This window comes from Mustela putorius, unplaced genomic scaffold (genome assembly GCF_011764305.1).
Source record: "Mustela putorius furo isolate JIRA1106 unplaced genomic scaffold, ASM1176430v1.1 tig00000179_pilon_pilon_pilon, whole genome shotgun sequence".
In the NCBI taxonomy this organism is placed as follows: domain Eukaryota; kingdom Metazoa; phylum Chordata; class Mammalia; order Carnivora; family Mustelidae; genus Mustela; species Mustela putorius.
The window spans coordinates 12,928,176-12,953,116 of NW_025421305.1; the positions used below are offsets into that span (position 1 = coordinate 12,928,176).

At 38.3% G+C, this 24,941-nt stretch overlaps 1 protein-coding gene across 6 annotated transcripts in view; it reads left to right on the forward strand.

Moving 5' to 3' along the window:
• The window catches only part of LRCH1 (leucine rich repeats and calponin homology domain containing 1), a 196,400-nt gene that overhangs the window by 104,195 nt on the left and 67,264 nt on the right, over positions 1 to 24,941 (forward strand). For all 6 annotated transcript variants that reach the window (XM_004759191.3, XM_004759192.3, XM_013059805.2 and 3 more), the window contains exon 3: positions 13,754 to 13,880. In XM_004759191.3, coding sequence (XP_004759248.1) covers positions 13,754 to 13,880 — 127 coding nt within the window. The remainder of the gene's footprint in view (positions 1 to 13,753; positions 13,881 to 24,941) is intronic.

Genomic DNA, 24,941 nt, shown 5'->3' on the forward strand with positions numbered 1-24,941 from the left:
TTCTATTTCCTCTAAGAATGCTGCAGCTTGCCAGGTCTTATAACAAGTACTATCATCAAGAAGAGGGAATGAGAAAAGGAGTGTATACACAACAAGGAGGGTGTGGATTTCCATCATCATTATCATCTCATTTTTTTTTTTTTTTTAAGATTTCATTTATTTGAGAGAGAGAGAGAGCGCATGAAAGAGGTGAGGGGCAGAGGGAGAAGCCGGCTACCTAATGAGCAGAGGGCCTGATGTGGGACTTGATCCTGGGACTCCCAAGATCATTACCTGAGCCGAAGGCAGTTGCTTAACCAACTGAGCCACCCAGGTGCCCCATCATCATCTCTTAATAGCCAAAGAGGATTTAGCTGGTACTCCGTCGTATTTGGGTCCTTCAACAACCCTTTACTTTCGGTGGGAAACAGGAAAGTGATTTATCCCCCAGCCACACCAGTTCATACATAAGAGTAGTAGAAATTGGTGGAATTTATTTCTGTGGCATTTATAGTTTGCCTGGCATTTTCACTTTTGTTACCTTGTCTAACATTAATGCTGCCTTATTGTATTCCTTGCCCTTTGGGAGAGTTTCATAGTCTTAAAAATAGTTGTTAGAGAATTGTCCAGGAGACCAACCTAAATATTTAAATAACAAGGGCTTTTTTAAATTTTAAAAAATTTCTACTGTATCTGTAGTTGGTTTGCCTTCCTAATTCCTGGTGCTGTGAATTTTGTTTTCCTTTATTATTTATTATTATTATTATTATTATTTCCTTTATTATTTATTATTCCTTTATTTCCCTTATTAAATTAAATTAAGTTAATTAAATTAAAAGTTTGTTTTGACTTGTATATTTTTGTCAGATCAACTTTTAATTTTAGTGACCAACTTTTTTAGGTTTTTATTTTCTATTTTATTAGTTTTCGATTTTTATCACATTTCCATCTGTCTGTTTTCTTATATGTTTGTTCTTTTTCTGATTTCTGGAGTTTGAGATGTGTATTCATTAACCTCTGTTTATTTTTTTTCCCTCATAGGAGCATTTAAGATTATGGATTTCCCTGTGTGTAGCACTTTAGCTCATTCCTTAAAGTTGTGAGATGTCATATTCTTAAACTCACTCTTAAAACTTTTACAATTTTCATTATTCTTTTATTTATTTTTTATTATTATTATTTTTTTTTTAAAAGATTTCATTTATTTATTTATTAGACACCGCAAGCAGGGGGAGTGGGGGAGGCAGAAGCAGGCTTCCTGCTCAGCAGGAAGCCCAATGTGGGGCTAGATGTGGGGCTTGATCCCAGGACCCTGGGATCATGACCTGAGCTGAAGGCAGATGCTTAACAACTGAGCCACCCAGGTGCCCCTAATTTTCAGTATTATTTCTCTGACTCATGAGTTTGTTAGAATTGATTTTTAAAGATACCTTTTAAAATTGATTTTTAATATTAGTGCATTGCATTTTGGGATTATTTTATTTGATGTTGATTCTTTACATTGATTGAGATGTATGTTATAGCCTGTGCTTGAGAAGAATGTATGTCCTTCTAAGTGTTGAATGTGGATTCCAGTAAAGCCATTAAATATAGCTTTAATTTGGAAGCTCACATCTTTTTTACCCCAAAACATCTTTTGTCTGCTTCATATATATCTGTTACTGAGAGATGTGCTTTAAGCAAAATAGGATGATTATAGATTTGCTTTTTCCCCCCGTAATTCTATCAATTCTTTATGTATTTTAAGACCAAGTTATAGGCCAAGTATTTTGAGCCCAAGTTCAAAATTATATGTCTTTCTTGCAAACTGCAGGTTTTATCATTACGTAGTGATTCACTTTATCTTGAGAATGCTTTTTTTTTTTTTTTAACTTACCATCTATTGTATATGAAATTAATACTTACGTCTTAGCTTTCTTTTGAGGCTTTTGCTCGCACATATTTTTTCATCTTCAACCTTTCAACCTTAGTTTCGGTATGTATGTATGTGGATTTACATTTTTCTTTTTATTTTGTATTTTTTTTAATGAAGATTATTATTGCCTTTCCCCCCCGACCTTTCCTCCCTTCTATTGACTATTCCAAGTTTTATTTATTCTAATTTTTTTCTTCCTCTGGTTTAGAGGTTAGTCATTATATCTCTAGACTTTGAATTGAAAGGTTGCTTATGTAAATTGTTACCATGAATATTTGACTTACAAAAGCCTGAAGGTAGCAGGTAAAAAATATCTCTTCCATCCTCCTTAAAGTAATAATATTCATAGAAAGCTTATATTGCAAGTGTCCCTCCGCAAACTTGTGTATTATTTTTATTCTATATTTTAGGTCCATCTTGCTTTTTACTTTGAATTGAGTCAACTGATACTTATTTGTACTTACATATATATATATACACACACACACATATGTATATATATATTTGTATATATATTTATATATGTGTATATATATGTTTTATATATATAAACAACAAAAAACACATATATATATATGTTTTTTGTTTTTTGTTTTTTGTTTTTAACCAGATTTTCTGCTTTTTCATCTCACTGTTTTTTGGTTCAATCTCCTTCTTTTTAACATGCATTCTTAAGAAGTTTATTCAGTGATGGTATGCTTATGGTAAGTATAGTCTTTTCCTGAACTATCTTTTCCCCCCATTCTTGAAAGAAGGTTCAATTCTTAGGATAAAATTTTAGGTTGTATTAGTGTAAAATTTTAAGTTGCAGTTCTTTTCTATTGTATTTCAAATATAGTGTGTTTTCTGACCTCTGTTTTGCTATAAAATAATCCTTTACTAGGTTAAATGTTTTAGGCTTGTAGAGCATTTTCCATGCTTTTCCTCTTGATTTCTCCCCATACCTTCTTTTTATCTTTGATTGCTCTATATTTATGACTATAATATGTACAGGTATATTATTTTGGTTTACCTCGCTGTAAACTTTGTTTTGCTCTCTGAGTCTGAGGATTCGTGTCTTTCATCAACCCTAGAAAAATTTTAGTCATTGTCTTCTTTCATATTGCCCCTTCCTCCATTTTTCTATTATTTCTGCCTTCTTTGGGTATTCCCTATTAGTTAACTTCGATCTTTCATTCTTCTTCTTTTCTTAGTATCTTATATAGTTCTTATTTCTTTATATTTGAGGTAGTTGTCAAACATGAAAATGCATTTAAGCATATTGAGAGTGGAAGTACAGTAATTCTTTGAAAGCAGGAAAAATTGTAGTACTGTGGGCTCCTCAATTGAAAAGACTCCCAGTGATTGGAGTGTATAGCACAAGAACTCGGTATTTTGGCTTATTACTGAGATCTGATGTACTCTCTTATCCTTAAAATGGTATACTTTGTTGGTTGGCTAAAGACAAACTTTCACTTGGTACTAAATTTCTATGAGTTAAGTTATTTTATTATAAAATGAGTTGAGAACAAGTCTTAAAGCCTTTGATCCATGAAACTGGAACCTATGAGAGTTTGACTTTTTTTTTTTAATATTTGTTTTATTTATTTGACAGACAGAGATCATAAGTAGACAGAAAGGCAGGGGGAAGCAGGCTCCCCACTGAGCAAAGAGCCTGATTCAGGGTTCCATCGCAGGACCCTGGGATCATGACCTGAGCTGAAGGCAGAGGCTTTAACCCATTGAGCCACCCAAGTGTCGTGAGAGTTTGATTTCTTAATCTTCAGTCCTTTCTTTGTTGACTTTGTTGACTTTTTTTGCCTGCCTTTTCTGTCTTATCACATCCTCCATGCCTTCTTCCCTGGTGTCTTAAATTGAGGGTCAGATGGAATTAGGACTTTATAAAGGTGAGTAGATTTTGACTGCAGTCTGGAGGCCTAAGGGTCAAGCCAGGGCTTTACTTTGGTTTTCTTGGTGTTCTTATTTGCTTGTTAGTGACAATTACAGTAACAGGGCAAATACAAAAGTTTTTATAAGAGTTGCTTTTGAGAAAAGAGACAGTATTTTTTTTTCTCAGCTTCCCAATTCAAATTTAGATGCATGGTTTCATTTTCAAAGTAAAAAAAACATATGCTATCATAGCTGGAAAACTGTAGAATATGTTATTAATAGTATTATCTTAATTCTGAAAGGAATGCTAGTGCTCAGAGCTCAAGGAGGGGAAATCTTGACAAAATAATGTAGCCAAGAGTTTCAGCATATGTGATAGTCCTAAATAGCACTTTTCCGCAGTAGATAAATTAATCAAGAATAAATGCATATTTGTGGTTCTTTATCTAGAAGCATTCAAGGGATTGAGTGTTTAGGCAACAAAGGGTATAATTGGGATGTGAGCAGTTGAGTCTGTGGGGCTTTTTTTTTTTTTTTTAATCTCTTGCCATTTCCTGGAACACCTTTCCATTCTCTGGACCAGATGGACTGTGAGGACAGATGGAATAAGATAATCTCTTTGAACAGTGAGAAAATAACCAGAAGATTTGGATCACTTTCAGGGTTGGATAATGTGGAACTATGTTATCTATTAATCTAAGCATATCTACCTTAACCTCATGAAATCAAGCAGTGTTTTTCTGATACTCCATTTGGCAAGCCAAAGCAGAAAGGAATGTGAAAATAACATAAGAAAATTGATCCGTTCTACTCAATGATTAATTTGTCTATTCATGAATAGAGAATAAAGGATCTGGAGAAAAGTTACCTGCCAGACTCCATTGGAGAAAAAAGTTGTTTGTTTCTAATCTCAGTGATGCCATTGGATCAATTAAGGAATAAGTAGAACATCGTTTCCTCAGAGTATGTTTTATGGAAAAATGTTCTGTTGGATATAGGTATACTTAAACACACACATACACACACACACACAAATGAAACCGTGTATTATACTAATCTGCGCTGTGTATCTCCAAGCAACACAGAGGCCTCCCTATTAGCATCTCCCAGGGTGGTGCTTTCCAAAACATCAGTTTATAAACACTAACTTAGAAGAATTTTTATCACTCATTCATTCCTTTAAGAACTGACCTCATGCTTAAAGAGAATGAGGTTAAAAAATGTGATCCCATCATGTTTCATTTGGGATCGGGAGGGAGACAAACCATAAGAGACTCTTAATCTCACAAAAGAAAATAACGGTTGCTGGGGAGTGGATTATGGACGTTGCAGGGGATATATGCTATGGTGAGTGCTGTAAAATGTGTAAGCCTGACGATTCACAGACCTGTACCCCTGGGGCAAATAATACATTATATGTTAATAAAAATAACTAAAAAAAGGTATGTTCCCTACATAATGTTATATTCAGTGGCCCAGTAATCTGTATGGGCTAGATGTATTGAAGGGAAAAATGAAATATAAGTAGAAGACAGAAGGGCCCAGGAAACACTAAAGCATAAATTGTGTTACACAGAGCTGGCATCCAAGCTGATTTATTTTTTAATTAGTGCTTTTAAAATATATATACATATATATTTGTTTATTATTATTTATTAGTTATCAAGTAAAATTAACGATTTTTTGAGAAAAAATTAAGTAGTGCAAAGCACAAACGATATATCAGTCGTTCACACCAGTACTCACACAATTGTTAATATTTTGTGATGTGTGCTTATGAGCCTTTTCCTTTTCCCAGCCTACCCCCCCCCTTTTTTTTTATAGGATTGAACTCTTTGTAGGGGATGAGAGGATTTTTTTTCCAGAGGTTCTGAGAGCTCAATATTATATAATGAAGAAAAGAATGACCTTGACCAGAAGTCTGAAACAGCTGAAAGAGTCTTTAAATTATCTGCACTGAAATTTTGTTGTAGAAATGCCACATCCCTATAGTTGAAATAATCACTCATTAAAGGATAATAGTTGTCTAAGTGCCGAGCATAATGCTTTATACGTCATAACTACCCAAGAAATGTTTCTGGAATTGTCTAATCAGGTTTTGTAGTGTGCTATGTCACATCTATTGCCATATGGGTTAAGAAAAAGAGTGCAGAAGATCTAGTAAAGTAAGTGGATTTTCTAGTATTGTTAGTAATGTGGATATGGTGCTGATTTGTAAAAGTATTAGAACAGTTAAATGAAACCGTGTTATTATAGGCAGTCAAGTTACATGACAGGAGCTCTCTGAAGACTCATTTTCTTGGAAGAATAAGTAGGAAAAAAGAAGGATGTATATAGAAATATTCATACAATTAATTCCACCTGCACTTAAAAATTCCTGGAAATAGATGGAGAGATGTATGTCTTTAAATGATAGACAAAATGTTCAAAAATGTTCAGGCATCTTAAATCTTACTATGAATATTTTGTATTCCCTCAGAGTCCCTGGGTAGAATATTTTGTATTCACTTAGGACTCGAGGGTCCGTCTGCCTAACTTGATCTGGACAGCCTGTTCTCCTCTAAGTTGGTATGGATATCCCTTTCCTTTTGGGTGGAGGAAAAATGTCAGAGTAACATTTGGCTTGGTGGAGTTGCATGGAGGAGAAGGTGGGTAAGGTAAGCATCTTTGCCTGGTAATAGGAAGCTAGTGTCCATTCTACTTGGAGCATGGCTCCAAAAAGTGGGAGAATTATCCTCAGTGCCAAGACATTTTTCTTAGCCATTTAGTGGTGGTTTCCCTAGGTACCAGCAATGGTGTTTTGCAGAGTGGTGTTTTTCAATACATAGGGCTTATGCTTCTACAGTCTTAATACTTTTTATTTTGTTTATATTATTATTTTTTAAATAGCCCCAATTCAGGACTTGAACTCATAGCCCTGAGATCAAGACCTGAGGTGAGATTAAGAGTTGGATGTTTAACCAAAATGAGCCATCCAGGTGCCCCAATAGTCTTAATACTTAAAACCCCAAGTCTACATTCTTTCCTCTGAAGGTGTTTGACCGTTATTATTCTTGGCTGGCATCTGATACTGCTTTCTCTTTGAATATCCAGAGCTTCCGTGATTTAGAACACTTAGCTCCATTTTAGAGTGAAGGGAGGGCATAATAAAATATTAAAGAGGAAATTTGAGGTCACAGTTTTTAGAGCCTCATCCTTTAAGAAATGACGAGCTCTGAGAAAAAAAAAAAAAGGACAGGAAGTAACTGAGAAGGGGCGAGTTATCAATAATTACACTTTGAAATCTAATTACAGACATCGGCAGTGGTGGTTGCCGGCCATGGAGAGTATAAAAAAGCGGAGTATTTTAAGCCAGGCTTTATTTATACTCAGGAGGAGACTGATAGGCTGTTATTGTGGGAACCGGCTTCAGCTGCAGTGGCCAAATATGGTGCAGGTATGCACGCACAAAGGCATAGCAGAAGGGCTGGTGCAGCCACTGGCCTGAACTCTGAGCTGCTGTAGACACTCCCTTTTTGCTTCTTGCTGTTCTTTTGGTTCTCCTTTCTGCAGCTGACTGCTTTGCTTCTCCAGACCTGGCCTTCACACATGTAGAATGGGAAATGGATCGGTATGTAGTGCTCAACAGCTGGTTCACGATGCAGGTTTAGAAGGATGATTCTGCGTTGCTGGTCTCAAGCAGTTGAGACTGGTGATGGCCACCCCCAAGTTGCAGACAGCCTAAGTGCTTTCAAAGTTCAGGTTCAGTGTGGCTGCCCACATGTTATGCATGCCCGAAATCTCAATCGCACGACTGCTTTACAGATCTCATGTCAAACAGGGTGAACGTGATAGTTATGTAATTTTGTGTTTGTAGCATTAAAGTCTGCCAGGAGATCCCAGGCAATGTGAAGCGAGGTGCTGGTGGTTGTTGGGAGGAGTCTCGGGCATCTGCGGATGGCGGGAACGCAAGGGGAGGACAGGCCGTGAAGGGGAAGTACTCTGTCACCAGGGGAAGAGAGGGTGAGACATTTTACCATGGTGGGTTTTTCAGAATGGAGCCAGCAAGAAAAAGGAAATGGTTCTCTATAGATATTGTTCACTGATGTGTATGTGTAATAAAGACCATTAACAGCCAAGTGTCATATGCAAAAGAGAAAAAAAACCCATAAAAATGTTACTCTGCCTTGAATGAAAGGTGAACAGGGTATGCAGAAAAAACAAAAACAAACAAAAAAGAACAACCCATAAACACAAAATTAAGTGAGATGTCCTTTGAAAGGACGCATACCACGCACAGAGAAACTCTTTGCACAAACAGTAGCAATAGCTACAGCATACGTGTTTGTTCCTTCCCCCAAACCCCCACCCCGGCTGAGATTCACCGAAGGCGAGCCTGGAGTGTTCATACCACAAAACCTGCCCTGATCTCTCTGGGGCTGTTGAGGTGTGAGCTCGGACGGTTTCGGCTAGGCTTGTGATGGTTATTATTTCACACCATTATCTCAGTTACTCTTCAGAAACCAAACAGTAAATGAAGATGGTGACCCCTGGATATTCATGTTTTCCCAGATAAATAGTAGGAACTTGACATTTGGAGAAGGTGGGGAAGAGAAAGTCATCCAAGTGCTTGTAGGTGCTCGTCTAGGGTTTCCAGAGTGGTCGTAGTTCACTTGGTTTCTCTTAGGCTGAAGTTGTGTAGCCCAGCCTGGTCCTATCCTGCACGTCTCGGAGTGATCATCTTTATGTTTTAGGGGTTTATGCTTTCAATGAATGCAACGTGAAACCATATTTGAAAAGTGGTTGACATTTTAGCAGTTAGGAAATAAAATAAAACGGAGCTAAGCACACATACACTTTTTTTTTGGTCACACTCCCACTGCTTTTGCCATGTTAGTGGTCAGGTATCATTTTGTCTTGTTGTGGAGATTTAATGTTGGGCCAAGCACTTTTGCCTCCATACTCTCATGTCTCATGTTAGATAAGCGTTATCATCTATGGTTTAAAGACAACAAAACAGAGAAGTTAAATGTTTTACCTACACCAAATGTTTGTGGCAGTGACGAGATTTGAAGCCAGGCCTTCTAATTCCACAGCTGGTGACCTTTTCACCAGTTGAGTGGGTGACTTTGTTATGGAAGTCTTCCTACCCTCAATTATCAAGTGAACCCATACACTAAAAAGAACCCATATATTATTCCAGTAGAATAAAAAATATATATATAGGATACCCTGATAATAAAATCACATGTAAGAATATAGTCTTTTTATTTATTTATTTACTTATTTGACAGAGAGAGACACAGTGAGAGAGGGAATACAAGCAGGGTTAATGGGAGAAGCAAGCATCCCTCTAAGCAGGGAGCCCAATGTGGTACTTGATCCCAGGACCCTGGGATCATGACCCAAGCCAAAGGCAGATGCTCAACAACTGAGCCACCCAGGTGCCCCTATTGTATTTTTTTTTTTATCATCACATATGTTAGGGGAAAATAACTTACTGATAAACCAATAATAAATAAGGTTAAATACCACCATTAAGTCTAAAAACATGGATATTAATAAGTGTCATAGTCAAAACACATTAAATTAAGACTCTCTAGCAGTAAAACCGTACAGAAGTGAGATGGTTTGCACATTCTTTAGTTTAAGAATTATGTTAAGTTCGGGATAGTGGATACTTGAAGCCAAGAGAAATTTATCCTGTAAACTAAAGCTATCAAAAGTGTTCAAATTATGTTTGAGTTGCCTTGTTTCATCTTGACGTGAGGAAATAGACCAATAAATCTAATAGGGAGTCATTCGATTGAGAAGGATGGAAGAGGAAGCGTCAGCAGTAAACACGGCCCAGTAAAGACCTACCGCCTCTCCGCCTCTCCACCTCACTCCCTGTGCCATCATCGTCTTCACAGACTGGGCAGGGGCAGTGAGAAGAGATGCTGGGCAAGAAAAGTCAGGCTGCTGCGACCAAATCTGTAATTTCTGCTTCTGAATGAGTGGCCCTGTTTCCCCCACTAACTTAATCCTTTGTACTGAGGGAGTTAAAAATTTTTTTTTTTTTTAGATTTTGCTTTCAGATAGAGCTTGCAAGGTAGATTTGAAAATAAATGTTGACCATTACCTTATCAGATTGTATACAGCCTTATTTTAAACATTCTTTCTGCAAAGGGCCCATTTTTAGCCGAGAGGCAAGCAGGAGACAAGTGGGGAGCAAGACAGTTGTTTGAGGCCTGAGGCAATTATTTGCTTGAGAAAAATTGCTGCCAGATGAGTGGTTTGAAAAATCTCAGGCTACCCATGTGGTCTTTAGTGGGTAGAGGATTAAAGGGAATGGAGTTTCTCCTGTCCTTTATAAATACTTGCTGGACAGCTAATGGGTTTTTGTGTGCATGTGTATTTCCTTTTTCTTTCGGGGAAATTACAAGTCATATAGGAACATCCTGTGATAAAATATATGAAGTTGAGCCTGAGAGACTGGATCAATGAAATTGAAGAAATGTGACCTGGGTCTGTAGCGTGCTGTGTTATAACTAAAGTTCTGGCGTCTGGATTTATCTGCAGGTGACTAACTATAGTATAGCATGAGGCATAAATGAATAGCTTACTCCATCAACAACTTTTAGCATAAAAAGCTTGTAACCCCCATCAAAGAAATCATGCTTACATTTAATTATGCTTAAACTTAAAATGCTTACATTTAAAATTAATATTAACATTTTAAATTTAAAATGCTTCAGTGTTATTTTATTTTAAATTAGTACCCACCCTAGAATTCCCATGAGCCTAATCCCATGTAATCTCAAATACTGTGCTTCTGAATGAGAAGAGTCCTCATTGCATTGCTTAAATGGTATGATAAGTGGCTCTCCTCATTCAGTATCTGTTATTAATCTGAGGAGATCCCTGCATTATGGTGAGACTGTGAGTAGCTGAGATCTGAGTTTCCAAGCAAAGAAACACAGGAAGAATGTTCAACTGCAATTGTTAATTCTATGAAAACAGGAATGTAGAAATTTTTGAAAATACCAATTAATCTTTTTTCCTTATCTTTTCTCCAAAAAGAAGTTTAAATGTGGCTCCAAAATTAAAAAAAAAAAATTACCTTATTAACATTTTAAGTAACCAATCCTCATTTTAGGAAATTATGTATTAATAAATATTTTATAACCACGAATTACATTCCAAATTATTTGCTTGCCTCCTTTCAATAAACTTTGTTCTCTTTTCCGGAGGTAGTGTCAAAGGAGATGTTTATGGAGCTTGGAGAAAGCTTTCCCATCAGCGCTCCAGGAAGTCCCTGTCAGCCAGTCAGAGCAGCCCCACTGGGCTCCTGTGGGTGGATGTCAGAGGCTGGAGGACAGGCTGGTAGCCCTTGATGCCCTTCTGCTGCCCTCAGAGACAGGAGAAAGTGCCACGGTGTGTCCAACCCCCTTACTCTCCCTATCACTCTAACCAGGGGGAAGTGAAGAGGCAGCTGGTCCTTCCAGTGCCAGAACCCCCCTCCACCCCCAGATGGCTTTCAATCTCCTCCCTCCCTCTGCTGGACCCTCTTAGAGAAACCTCTCTCCTTCCCGCTCCTTTCTGGAAATCTCTTTATTTGCAGATCTCAGCAATGGAGGGAAGGTTGACTATGTCTTTTCTTGATAAACTCTATTACCCAGGCATTGAGTACCTGGAACAGGAGAGATATCAGGGGAGTTACAGGGGAGTACCCACATGAGAAAGGTTTTTTTTTGTTTTGTTTTGTTTTGTTTTTAAGATTTTATTATTTATTTGAGAGAGAGAGAGAGAACGTGAGTGAGGGTGGAAGGGCAGAGGGAGAGGTTGAAGCAGACTCCCCGCTGAGCAAGAAGCCCAATGTGGAACTCGTTGCCAGGACCCTGGGATCATGACCTGAGCTGAAGGCAGCCTTAACCAACTGTGCCACCCACACGTCACTAGAAAGGTTCTTTCCAGGGGATAACACCTGCTTCTTCTCAGCCCATCAGCTAGAAATGTCCTTTATTTAGCCATATGATTCCTACCTTCTTATATGGGGGAGTAGGGGATTAAAACCTTCAACTGAAATATAATACATACAGAAAAGTACATAGTTCATAATTATACATCTCAATGAATTTTCATAAATAGAAACCCCCATGTAACCAGTATGCAGATGAAGTTTATCTTTTTATAGTGATATTTATTTCTTTTTTAAGATTTATTTATTTTAGAGAGAGAGAGCTCGCAAGAGGGAGCACGCAAGTGAGGGGTTACAGAGGAAGAGAAGCAGACTCCCCATTGAACACTGAGCCTGATGCAGGGCTCCATCCCACAAACCTGAGGTCATGACCTGGGCTTAAACCAAGAGTTGGACTTGCAGCAGACTGAGCTAGCCAGGTGCCCCGTGATATTTATTTCAATTATGAAAGCACTTTGTAGGAATTTTGGAAAATTCAGCAAAGTATAAGGAAGAAAATAAAAAGACCCTCATTGTACCTAATCCCCCTTGAAGGATTACTAATAACACTGGTGTGTTTTCAGGCTGTCTGTCCCTTCCTCTCTCCCACACTGATTTATGTGTGTCCATAAATACATGCACACTGTACCACAGCCTTGGAAGCTTCGTGCACGTGCACACATACACACAAAACAAGTTCTAAATAGTTGTAGTAACTCGACACACAGATTTTTAGATATTTCACAGCCTGGTCATTGGCTTCATCAGCAGAATGCCAGGGAAAGAAAGGCAGGGAAACTAAAAACCTTCTGTCTCCTTACTTGATGGCTTTTTGTGGGAAAGGAGGTTGAAATAAATGACTGACATACATAAAATGGTTCATGGATTTCACTTACCCATTATTTTCCCATTTCTCAGAAAAACGAGGCATTGATGATAGGAGGTTAGGAAGTTCAGACACTTCTCGGTAGAAAACCTCGTCCTGCAAAGCAGAAGTGAGACCTGGAGCCAGACTTTTGGGTCCTTTGTGAAACTGAATGTGAGCAGTTTCTGGGTACTCTGTGAAACTGAACCCCTCGAGGCCCTAGCTTTCGTTTTGGCAGAAGGCCAACTTTATTTTTTTCTTTTATTTTTTAAAATATTTAAAGAGAGAGAGAGAGAGCAAGCATGAGGGAGCATGAGCTGGGGGAGGGGTAGATAGAGAGGGAGCCCCCCACTGAGCAGAGAGGGCCGTGTGGGGCTCTATCTCAGGACCGTGACCCATGACCTGAGCCAAAGGCAGACACTTAACTGACTGAGCCACCTAGGCACCCCAGTGTTTTTCTTCTCTTAATTAGCTCCCTTGCAGACATCCAAATAGACCTTAACCACAGTGGCTCTTGTGTTAGCAAAAGGAAGCAGAGTCAAAATGTTGGAAATCAGGCTAGAGGTCTTTTATAACTTGCAGCACAGTGACCTTCCCCATCACTACTAACACGGACGGGAGGATGCCTTCATGGTACTTGGATCTTGCTGAGTTTCCTGCTCACATTGTCAGAAGAGAACAGTTGGCACCAGCTTCCTGTTGCTATTGGTGGCACAGGGCGTGATGCCCGTCTGCCTCTTGGCTGGCCAAGGACTCAGCTTCTGCAAGGGCTTTCCTGGTGCCGGAAAAAATTGTTTCCCACAGAACTGCCTATGCCTGCCTGCCTTTCTTTCTTTCTTTCTGTTAAATATAGATTTTATTTATTTATTTATTTAGAGTATGTGCAAGAGTTGGGCAGGGGGCAGAGGGAGAGGGAGAAAGAAAAGCAGACTGCCCGCTGAACTCCATTCCAGGACCGTGAGATCAGGACCGGAGCTGAAATCCGGAGTTGGACGCCCAACCTCCCAGGCGCCCCTGTCTTTCTTTCTTAGAAATATACTTTATTATCTTCTGTATTTGGGATTTATGACACATGCAGAAACTTTATTGGACCTTTTATATTTGTAAAATGTCTTCTTGGATCACTCCTTTCTTCTTGCTGACTCACATTCAGAAACAGCATGACGTGGCCCGTATGTTCACCTGTGTTCTGGTATTGTCTTTGCAGTCGAAATCAGCTGTCTGCCCTGCCTGCCTGCCTGTGTGGTCTGCCTCTGAAAGTCTTAATCGCAAGTAACAACAAACTTGGAGCGCTGCCTGAAGAGATAGGTCAGCTCAAACAGTTGATGGAGTTGGTATGTTACTGATTTTTAAGATGCTCTTTTTATTTGCTTACTAGTTGTAGTCTATCAAGGTAGTCAGAAAGACTCTTTACTACAGTTGGACAGGGCGGCACGTATGTTGCTGGAAGGCTGTGCGTGATAAAGTCATTAAGTGGAGAGAGGAACAGTTTTGGCTTTGCTGTAGCAGACACAGTTCCTGCAATTTAGAGGTTTCCGGTAGTTTACGCTTCCTGAAGTTCACAGGATTTACATTTCCTGAAGTTTGCAGGTTATCGTGTGGTAGTTAGATCATTTTTTTTTTTCAGATTGCATGTAAATTTGTGGACAAACTATGGTTCAACTGGCAAAATAATGTACAAATAAGTTAATAGGCCATACTTTATGAATATAGATAATTAATTCAGAAAACGCAGAGTGCTCTGATTCTCTAAGGGTTTTAGTAGCCATTGCCCCAAATTGATAAACTCTAAAATGTGACCAAATCCCCAGAAAAAAAAAAAAAAAGAAAGAAAGAAAGAAAGAAAGAAAGAAAGAAAGAAAGAAAGAAAAAAAAGCAAACTTTATAGATGGGTGGACATGGGTTTGTAAGTGTGCACCTGAGTCTAGAACACTGAGGGCCAATAACTTTTCTCTTGTGTGCCAACTCCAGTTCATTTCTTTGGGGCCACGTAGAACACTATGGTGATGATTTATGAGGCCCAGATAGAGAGTGCTGTGACTCTTACATCATGTCTGCATGGGGAGTTGACTAGGAAAGTGACAGCACCCATATCATATTTGGATCAGCTTTGCTTTTAGCATAGAAATGAGGTATTGCTGTATAAAGGCAATACCTCAAGGTGAAGAAAGAGTATCTTCTTCAGGACTTACGTGATAGTAGTATCTGACACCTGTTCCAACTGGCTCACACCATAGTTGGAATTGGTTATAAAAATACAGGGGTCTCCTCAAATAGCTAAGCAATCTTGGGAAAAAAGAACAAAACCAGAGGTGTCATAGTCCCAGATTTCAAGATAGCTAACAAAGCTGTGATAATCAGAACAATATGGTACTGGCACAGAAACAGACACACAGATCAGTGGAAGAGGATAGAGTGCCTAGAAATAAACCCATGCTTAGATGGTCAGTTCCCCTATGACAAAGGAGGCAAGAATATACAACGGGGAAAAGATAGTCTTTTCAATTAATGGTATTAGGAAAACTGGACAGCTACATGTAAAATAATGAAATTGGACCACTTTTTTAGACCATACACAAAAATAAACTCAAAATGAATTAAAGACATAAATGTGAGCTCTGAAACTATGAAACTCCTAAAAGAAAACATAGGCAGTAATCTCTTGGACACTGAATAGCCTGAACAATGTATTTATGGATATATCTCCTTAAGGCAAGGGAAAACAAAAACAAAATTAAATATCGAGTCTACACCAAAATAGAAAGTTTTTGCACAGCAAAGGAAACTATTAACAAAACAAAAAAGCAACCTAGTGAATGGGAGAATGTATCCTCAAATGATTTGTTCAATAAGGAGTTTATATATATTAAATATAATATACTTAACTTATTATATATTGCATATATCATATAATTTACATATATGTAAATTACATTACATATATATGCATATAATCATATAATTTACATATATGATATATATGTTTTATATAATATAAACATATAAATTTATATAAATATATAATATATAACATAAATTTATATAAATATATAATATATAATAAAATTATAAATATATTTATAATATAATATATTAGATGATATATTATATATCAAGTATATAATAAAAATTTTATAATAAAATATAAAAAATATAAAAATATATATAATTAAAAATAAAAAAAAACCTGCTAGTCAGATGCATTTTTTTCTTTTTTTAAAAAATACTTTTTTTTTAGGAGTCTGATAAACCACAAAATCCAGATCTGCTAGAATTTGGATTAAGTCATACAAACACAATATAAATCACAGGTTGTTTTTTTCCCACTTTTTGGGCTCCCACAGTTGGGTGGTGCATGGAACACGGTCAGTCTGCTGGAACCTGTTGGCAGCCTGGACGCTGTCGCAGGGCATGCTGGGCTTAAGCTGATAGCACATACCCCCATCTGCTGGGCTGCCGGCTGTGACGAGGTAGCCCGAGTGCTGAGCCTGGAGCCGGCCCTACACTAGAGCAGGGCTTTCCTCAGATGCTCCCAGCAGCTGTTGGGCTAGCACTGAGGCAGAAAGTGCAGTGGAATGGCACCGTCTGCAGCCTCGGGACACCCCCAAGCTGTGGGGTGGCCATAAGTGACCCGTTGAACTCTCCTTAGGCAGCCCATACAGAGCCCAGCTCCAGCAAAGGCCGCCCTGCCTCTTCATTACACTAACTGCTCAGTGCTGACTAATCACCTATTACACGGTCATCCACTGGCCCCTGCTGTCTTTTCTCCACCAGCAATCCTTGAATCCTAGAGTGTGAGAGCCACAGGGGTTTCACAAGCATCTAGTCCAAGCTCTTGACATCTTACAAATGAAAAAACAAACAAACAAACAAAAACCCCAAGATAGAGAGACAGTGTGAGGTATGGAAGGTCCCTGTGGTGTAGCTGAGCTTGTGGCCTGAGCTTGAGCACCTTTACCCTGCACCGTGTGATGGGAAGATAAGGCAAAGCTGCAAATGATACTCTATTCTCTCCTCTCCCCTCCCCTCCCTTTCCCTTCTCCCCTCCCCTCCCCTCCCCTCTCCTCTCCTTTCCTCTCCTCTCCTCTTCTCTCCTCTCTTCTTCTACTGTACTCTACTCTACTCTCTCTCTTAATTCCAATGTAGTTGACATACAGTGTTCTATTAGTTTCAGGTCACAAAACAGTGATTCAGCACTTTGACAGACCCCCTGGTACTTATCATGACAAGTGTCCTCCTTAATCCCCATCACCTATTTCATCTGTCCCCCCACCAACCTCCCCTCGGTAACCATTAATTGGTTCTCTCTAGTTTAAAGTGTTTCTTGGCTTCTTTCTTTCTCTCTCTCTTTTTCCTTTGCTCATTTGTTTTGTAAATCCTGCATATGAGTGAAATCATATGGTATTTGTCTTTCCCTGACTTATTTCACTTAGCATAACACTCTAGCTTCACATATGTTGCTGCAAATGACAAGATTCCATTCCTTTTTATGGCTGAATAATATTCGTGTGTGTGTGTTCCATAGTTCGGCTATTGTAAATAATGCTGCAGTAAACATCCGGGAGGCATGTAGCCCTTTGAAGTAGTATTTTTATATTCTTTGGGTAAATACCCAGTAGTGTGATTGCTGGATCATAGAGTAGTTCTACTGTTAACTCTATGAGGAACCTCCATACTGTCTTCCTCAGTGGCTGCACCAGTTTGCACTCCACTGAGAAAGGAACAGCGCATAAGAGTTCCTTTTTCTCCACATTCTCACCAACATTTTTTGTTTCTTGTGTTTTTGATTTTAGTCTTTCTGACAGGTGTGAGGTGATACCTCATTGTAGTTTTGATTTGCATTTCCCTGATGAGTGATGTTGAGCATCTTTTCGTGTGTCTGTTAGTTATGTTTGCCTGTCTTCATTGGAGAGATGTCTGTTCATGTCTTCTGCCCCCTTTTTAAGCTGGATTATTTGTTTTTGGGGGTGTTGAGTTGTATAAGTTCTTTATGTATTTTGGATATTGACCCTTTACCGGATATGTTATTTGCAGATATCTTCTCCCATTCAGTAGGTTGCCTTTTAGTTTTGTAGATTGTTTCCCTTGCTGTGCAGAGCTTTTTACTTTGATGTAAATTCCAATAGCTAATTTTTGCTTTTGTTTCCCTTGCATCAGGAGACATCTAGAAAAATATTGATATGGCTCATGTCAGAGACCCTACTACCTGTGCTCTCTTTGAGAATGTTTATGGTTTCAGGTCTCACATTTAGGTATTAATCCATTTTTTAATTTTTGTGTAAGGTGTAAAAAAGTTGTCCAGTTTCATTGTTTTGCATGTAACTGTCCAGTTTTCCCAACACCATTTGTTGAAGAGACTTTTTCCCATTGGATATTCTTACCTATATTGTCAAAGAGTAATTGACCATATAATCAGGGATTTATTTCTGAATTTTGTGTTCTGTTCTATTGATATACATGTCTGGTTTTGTACCAGTGCCATAGTGTTTTGATTACTGCAGCTTTGTAATATAACCTGAAGTTTGGAATTGTAATGCCTTCACCTGTGCTTTGCTTTTTCAAGATTGCTTTGGCAATTTTGGAGTCTTTTGTGGTTCCATGTAAACTTTAAGGATTGTTTGTTCTAGGTCTGTGAAAAATGTTCTTGGTATTTTGATAGGATTGCATTAAATGTGTAGATGGCTTTGGGTTTAGATATTTTAACTATTTATCCTTCCAGTCCATGAGCATGGAATGTCTTTCCATTTCTTTGTGTCTTCTTCAATTTCTGTCATCCATATTTTATAGTTTTTAGAGTACATGTTTTTTCCTTTTTGGTTAGGTTTACTGCTAGGTATTTTTTTATTTTGGGTATAATTATAAGTGAGATTAGTTTCTTAATTTCTCTTTGTGCTACTTCATTATTAGTGTATAGAAATGCAACAGATTTCTGCACATTGATTTTATATCCCAAGACTTTAATGAATTCATTGATCAGTTCTAGTTGTTTTTTGGTGGAGTCTTTAGGGTTTTCTATATAGAGTATCATGTCATGTGTAAATAGTGACAGTTTTCTTCTTTGCCAAATTGGATGGCTTTATTTCTTTTGGTTGCCTAATTGCTGTCAGCAAATCTAATTTTAAATGTACCGGTAGCCACATTTTTTTAAAAAAGCAAGTAAAATTAATTTTAATAATATATTTTATTTCATGCAAAATGGCTAAAATATTATTTTAGCATGTATGCAATATTAAGTTAATGAGATCTTTTATATTTTTCTTATATTAAGTCTTTGAAGTCCAGTATATATTTTACATGGACAGCACCTCACTGGTTGGACCAGCCATATTTCTCATGCTCAGTAGTCATGTATGGCTGGGGCAGCTCTGAAGCCTGTGTTCTTGAACTGTGTGAGCAAGCATGATCTTTGTGAAAAGCATTTATTTCTGACGTTGGTGAATACTTAATCAGTTGCCATTTATTTAACCACAAAGGGTGACTGGCCTTGCTTAAGGTCACAGCCTAAAAAAAGATTAGTTTCCATCCGTTCTTATTTATCTTTCATCTCTTTTTGCTTAAAATAGTAGTGCTACTGGGGTGCCTGGGTGGCTGTCGTTAAGCATCTGCCTTCAGCTCAGGTCATGATCCAGGGCCCTGGGTTCAGGCCCGGCGTTGGGCTCCCTGCTTGGCAGGAAGCTTGTTTCTCCCTCTCCTGCTCCCCCTGCTTCTCTTCCTTCTCTTGCTGTGTCTCTCTCTGTCAAATAAATAAATAAAATCTTGAAAAAAATAGTGCTACTACAGGTAACCATGTCAAATGATTTTTAGTTATCATTTGGAAAGAAATTCCCTGGAGAGTCTCAAGTAATTCTAGACTTGCTTCTGGGGCTTTTGTTTTATAGTTACATGGTAACCAACTCAAAAAATTTGGGAGTCAGCTCCCTTCCCCCACCCAAGGATTCAGAGTACCTGAAGGCAATTAAGTGCTGATAAAATCACTCTGCTTATCAGGCTCTCAGCATTGTTTAGCTTTTTTGGAAGAAATATTTTTAAATTGCACATCAGACTTGAAGAATATACTAAATGGAGTCGTAAACCCTTTCCTCTTCCAAGTGGGAGTATTGCAGAGTCCTCATCGGCCAGAAAAACAAAAAAACTGTAGCTCTCTGCAAGAAAGGGGGAGTCCTCTCTAATTTTTAAGAGGAACTAAAATTGGAAAACGCCATCTTATCATCTTAAATATATCACAGTTATCTGAAAATAAAACAAAAAGCATTGCCATGCAGTGACTGTCTCATCCAGCCATCTGAGATTATGCAGAGAACAAAGTTGATCTTCCTTCCATGAAGAAGCCATTAAGAAATACCTATGGAGATGTCCCTTTTTGAATCAATGAGAGGCCAGCAGAGAGTTAGTTCCATGTTGTTTCAGATGCAAGAGAATCTAAGGAATCCTGGCACTGTGGCGCTAACCCCTCTAGGGTCATTGCTGATGGGAATGATCTAGATCTTTCCAAGTCTCTTGGCCACTTTGAATTACTTCTGTCCCTCTTGTACTCTCAGAGCTGTAGCTGTAATCTATATGTTGCTTTTTAAGTCTTTGTATCTGAGTATTCTTTCTGTAAGAGAAAGAGAAAAAGCCCTGGTATTTACTGAGCACCTATTATATGCTCAGCATTCTACTAGGTAAATTACTTGGAGTATTTTATATAATCTTGACAGTGACTCAGCAATGTAGATGCCGTGTCTACATTCTGTAGATAAGTTTGAGTTTCAGAATTTCCCAAAGCTATGGGACTATGGAGTGGTGCAGCTGGGATGAAAACCAGTTCTGTATGATGAAAGCCCCAACCCTTTGAACAGCGCCACACAGCTGTGCTTGCTAGATCTTCTTCTAGATGACAAGTCTCATGTTTTCTTTGTCGAGTTCCTGGTTCACCTTGCAGTGGTTTTCCCATTAAAGTTGGGGCAGAGCACAAACAGCCAAAAGTGAACCAGAGAATGAATGTTACAAAAATAGGGGCAGTGTCTCTGTGGAAGTTTCTTCGTGGAGGAACTAAAGGCAGTCGGGAAGGTCAGTAGAACATTCTGGTATTGACTAAACCTTGCTTTACTCATCAAAACCACATTAACATTTGGAGACATGGTTCCTTTACTGTCAAACCATGCCTGAAGGAAAAGGCATGTTGAATATTTGGTAAGAGATGCTGGGTGAATGGCCTATGTTATAATTTCCAGACAGCTGTGAAGACAAGCACACTGAGTTAGAGCACAGTGAAGGTGAGTTTCCTCATGGTTCTCTGTGCAAGCTGACATCCTGGGGTCCAGGGATGCTCTAGCCATCATGTGGTTTCTTTCCATTTGTCTTTACCCAACTCAGGCAGTGAAAATTATGGCTTCCGGCTTTTACCTCCATATAAGTGAACATAGTATCCATGATCCAGAAACCTACTCTGACCACTGAGGAGCTAACGGGGTCTGACACAAGTAATAACTGATAGAAAGGTGCATTTACTGGGATGAGACATCTCATTTTTATTCTCTTTTCATGAAATGTTTATTTGTGTGGGGAGTTTGAATTCAAGGATTGATTATAGACACAGGGTGTACTGGCCTGCTTCTGAGGAAAATCCCTTCTTCATTTCCATCCATAGCATTCCAGCCTCTGAGCTAGGTGTAGGGGAGACATAAATTCCTGTGTTTGCCATAATCATTTTTCCACTTGCAGTCTCTGGAGATGCCTTCTAATGTCTCCAGTTTCTGTGTGACAGTTAGAAATCCCTGGCTTGTGTAAGATCCATTCTGTTGAAGAGCAATGGGGTGGGACAGATGTTTGTGGGTATATGAAAGGGTGTGAAATAGAGTTTTATATGGAAGGAGGCTTCCAGTAAGCATTGAGAGGTGGTAATTTATCATACCAGTGGTTTCTTGAGAAAGTCTTGAGTTTAAATGAACATATTGATTTTTCTTTAAAAAAAAAAAAAAAGTTCTGGCTACAAGCATTGAGGTTTCTGATTGCTAAGAAATCTAAATTGACATTATTCCTAAGGGAGTTAAGTATCTATCTTTCAAAAACTCTTCATTATTTCTGTTGTGATAAATGCATTTTCTTAGTATTGCAAGGAAATTTGGATTTTTTAAATCTTTGCCACTTCTTTTTACATAGGCACAGAGAGGTTAAGACATTTACCTTAAGTTACACAGTGAATCATACAACAGACATTCCCCCCCAAAACAACATGATCCCATGATGGGAGCTAATAGCTTGAATTTCCTGTCAGAATGTTTGCATTTCCTTCAGTTAAATAAAGAGTTACATTGATTACAAAAATATGACTTCAGCAGTTTTATAACCATACTAGGTTTTTGAAAGCCAGAGAGTCAGAGCAAGGTAGCTCATGAGAATACCATGTGCTTTTCCACAGGGTGGCCCAGTCTCACTGGATATCTTTTCTAAGCAAGACCATCTTGACCCAGTATGCAGCAGTTGTGTTGGTTTTCATTAGAGGTTACTCCTTAAAAAAAAAACTTTTTTTCTTCTTTTTTTTTTTTAGTGTTATTTTCTGAAAGTGAACATTACCTAGTTTAATAATCCAAATTAATTTGATGTTTTAAATCCTTGTCATTTTTGCATCCTGAAGGGTAAATTGACAACTAGCACTTAATAACAAAAATATATTAGTTTCCAATGTGCATTAAAGACTTCTAGATATTTCCTTTATTGCTTGGAAGAGCTGGTATGAAATGACTCTGAAGTTTTTCCTTCGGTTACCCAAAAACATGTTGATTAAACCAGTGAGAAAAAGTATATTTAAGTCATAGTTAAAATTCTCCATTTTGTTTTTTTATCTCAATGACTAAATTAGACTGGCCATAAAAACTGAAGTATGAGTATTTATGTTAACATTTAATAATTAGATTCATTTCTGTATAAAAAAGAATAGAATTAGTCAATATTTATGACATCCTTATGATTTCTTTTTGGCTTGCCTATACATTTGCAATATTATAATGGTAAATATATGATAATCTGATTTGCTGAAAACATTTGTAATATTATAATGGTAAATATATGATAATCTGATTCACTGAAGCTTGTAATAAGTATTTCTGAGTTATAGCTTAGGGGCTAATAGAAAATTCAGAAGGGATTCATTTGGCCCTTCTAAGAAGCCATTGAATCTGGAATTCATAGCTTGGCAAATTCTCACTAAAGTAGGAGGCATTGGTGTTATTTATTTATTAAATTTACTTTCCTAAATGTTATCTTTTTAAAATGAACTCCACATTTTAAAAAACATACCTTAGGCTAAATGTGGACAGACATGTACTAGAGAACCAGACCATTCTAAGAATATTATTTTTTCATGTTCTGAACTGAAACATCTTACCCAGAACATTTAGAGTATTATCCTCTCTTTCCTACTCCTCATTCCCCAGCTAATTAAGACATGGATTTTTTTATTTTTGTGATGAAATTCATAGCTCTTTAAAATTTAGCAAGTTTCAGTAACTGGGGGGCAATAGAGTTTTGCATAGTTTCTACAATATTGTTTATACAGTAGTGAAAAGTCTTTACCTTGCTTTCATGATAAATCTGCCTGGGCATTTCCCCCCTCATTATTTTGGCAGGACAGGAAATTACTGACAGCAGAGTACTATTAAAATAATTTGACCCTCACTATACACCCTTCTAAATGTAAATGGACAATTGGACTTTGTGTTTCTAATTGTCTACAGATGTCCTATCCTGTAGGTCAGAAGGAAAAACTCTTTATCATTATGTTTTTTGTTTTTATTTTAAGTGTGAATTGGGTAACGGCTTTCTTTACTAGTAAGTAAGCATTTAAATATAGCTGAAGGAGCTTGGTTTTCCTTAATAAAGCCATTATGTTAGAAATGCATGTTAGAGGGCGCCTGGGTGGCTCAGTGGGTTAAGCCGCTGCCTTCGGCTCAGGTCATGATCTCAGGGTCCTGGGATCGAGTCCTGCATTGGGCTCTCTGCTCAGCGGGGAGCCTGCTTCCTCCTCTCTCTCGCTCTCTCTCTCTCTCTGCCTGCCTCTCTGCCTACTTGTGATCTCTGTCAAATAAATAAATAAAAAATCTTTAAAAAAAAAAAAAAAAGAAATGCATGTTAGAAAAAAAAAAAAACTACCTTATATTTAGGGAAACAAGCATACCCTTTCTGGCTAACCAGAGGGTAACCAACAAAATGCAAGGTGAATACAGTACCCCCCCCAAAATAGGATAAGACTGAATGAGACTTTAGGCCGTAAATTGCCTAAATATATCTGTTATCTGTTTCCCTCTACCCTCTTTTTTTTTTAAGAGCGATTTTTGGGGAGCACCTGCACGGCACATTGGTTGAGTATCTGAATCTTGATTTAGGCTCAGGTTGTGGTCTCCAGATCTTGGGATCGAGCCCCGTGTCAGGCTCCGTGCTCAACAGGGAGTCTGCTTGGGATTCTCCCGCTGCCCCTCCCCCTTCAAAGTAAATAATAAAAGAATGATGTTTTAAGGAATTCTGTCCTTTTGGGTTGCCTGGGTGGCTCAGTCATTAAGCATCTGCCTTTGGCTCAGGTCATGAGCCCAGCCAGGATCCTGGGATCCAGCCCTGCATGGGGCTCCTTGCTTGGTAGGAAGCTTGCTTCTCCCTCTTCCACTCCCCCTGCTTGTGTTCCCTCTCTCCCTGTGTCTCTCTGTCAAATAAATAAATAAAATCTTTAAAAAAAAAATTCTGTTCTTGAAACTTCTGAAAATTGTCAGTTTCGTATAAAAAAATTTGATTACCATAAACTGCAAAAAGGGTCTTTCTCATGTGCTCCCTCACAGACTTATAAAAACTTACTATAGATGTCAGTAACATAACTTTTCTAGAGAGATGGAAAATTCCCACTGTTTCTTCCCTCACGACCCCTCCCTCCCGCCAGCCATCACCAGTGTGACTGTGCCTGCCTGCGAGTTCATAGAATGATTCACTGTCATACATTGCTAGCACTTACCTGTGTACCCTTTATGTGAGGGCTCTTCTCAAAGAGAATAGAATGGCACCTCTTGCTTATCTGTGACTTGGCTGACAGAAAGATAAAGGTTTCTTTTGAAAAGATTTGGTTGTGGGTATCTGTGACTGATCAGATGCCGTCATCGTCGGGAAAAGGTAGCATTTCACTTTCTCCTTCTGGTGTACGGAAGTATATACAGAGACACAGAATTATTTACTGACTCCATGAGAGGCTCAGTGACAGAACACATCTCTGGACCTTTTAATTCTGTAATTCCTTCCTCCGACTCTTATTTCTCTGCAGATGTACTCATGGGTTTTTGTTTTTAAACACTAGGGATGTTTTTCATGGAATTCCATGTGACTTTTCTGGGCCAGGAGGGCTGCATCCACAGCCAGCCTGGGGGTGACGCCTTTGC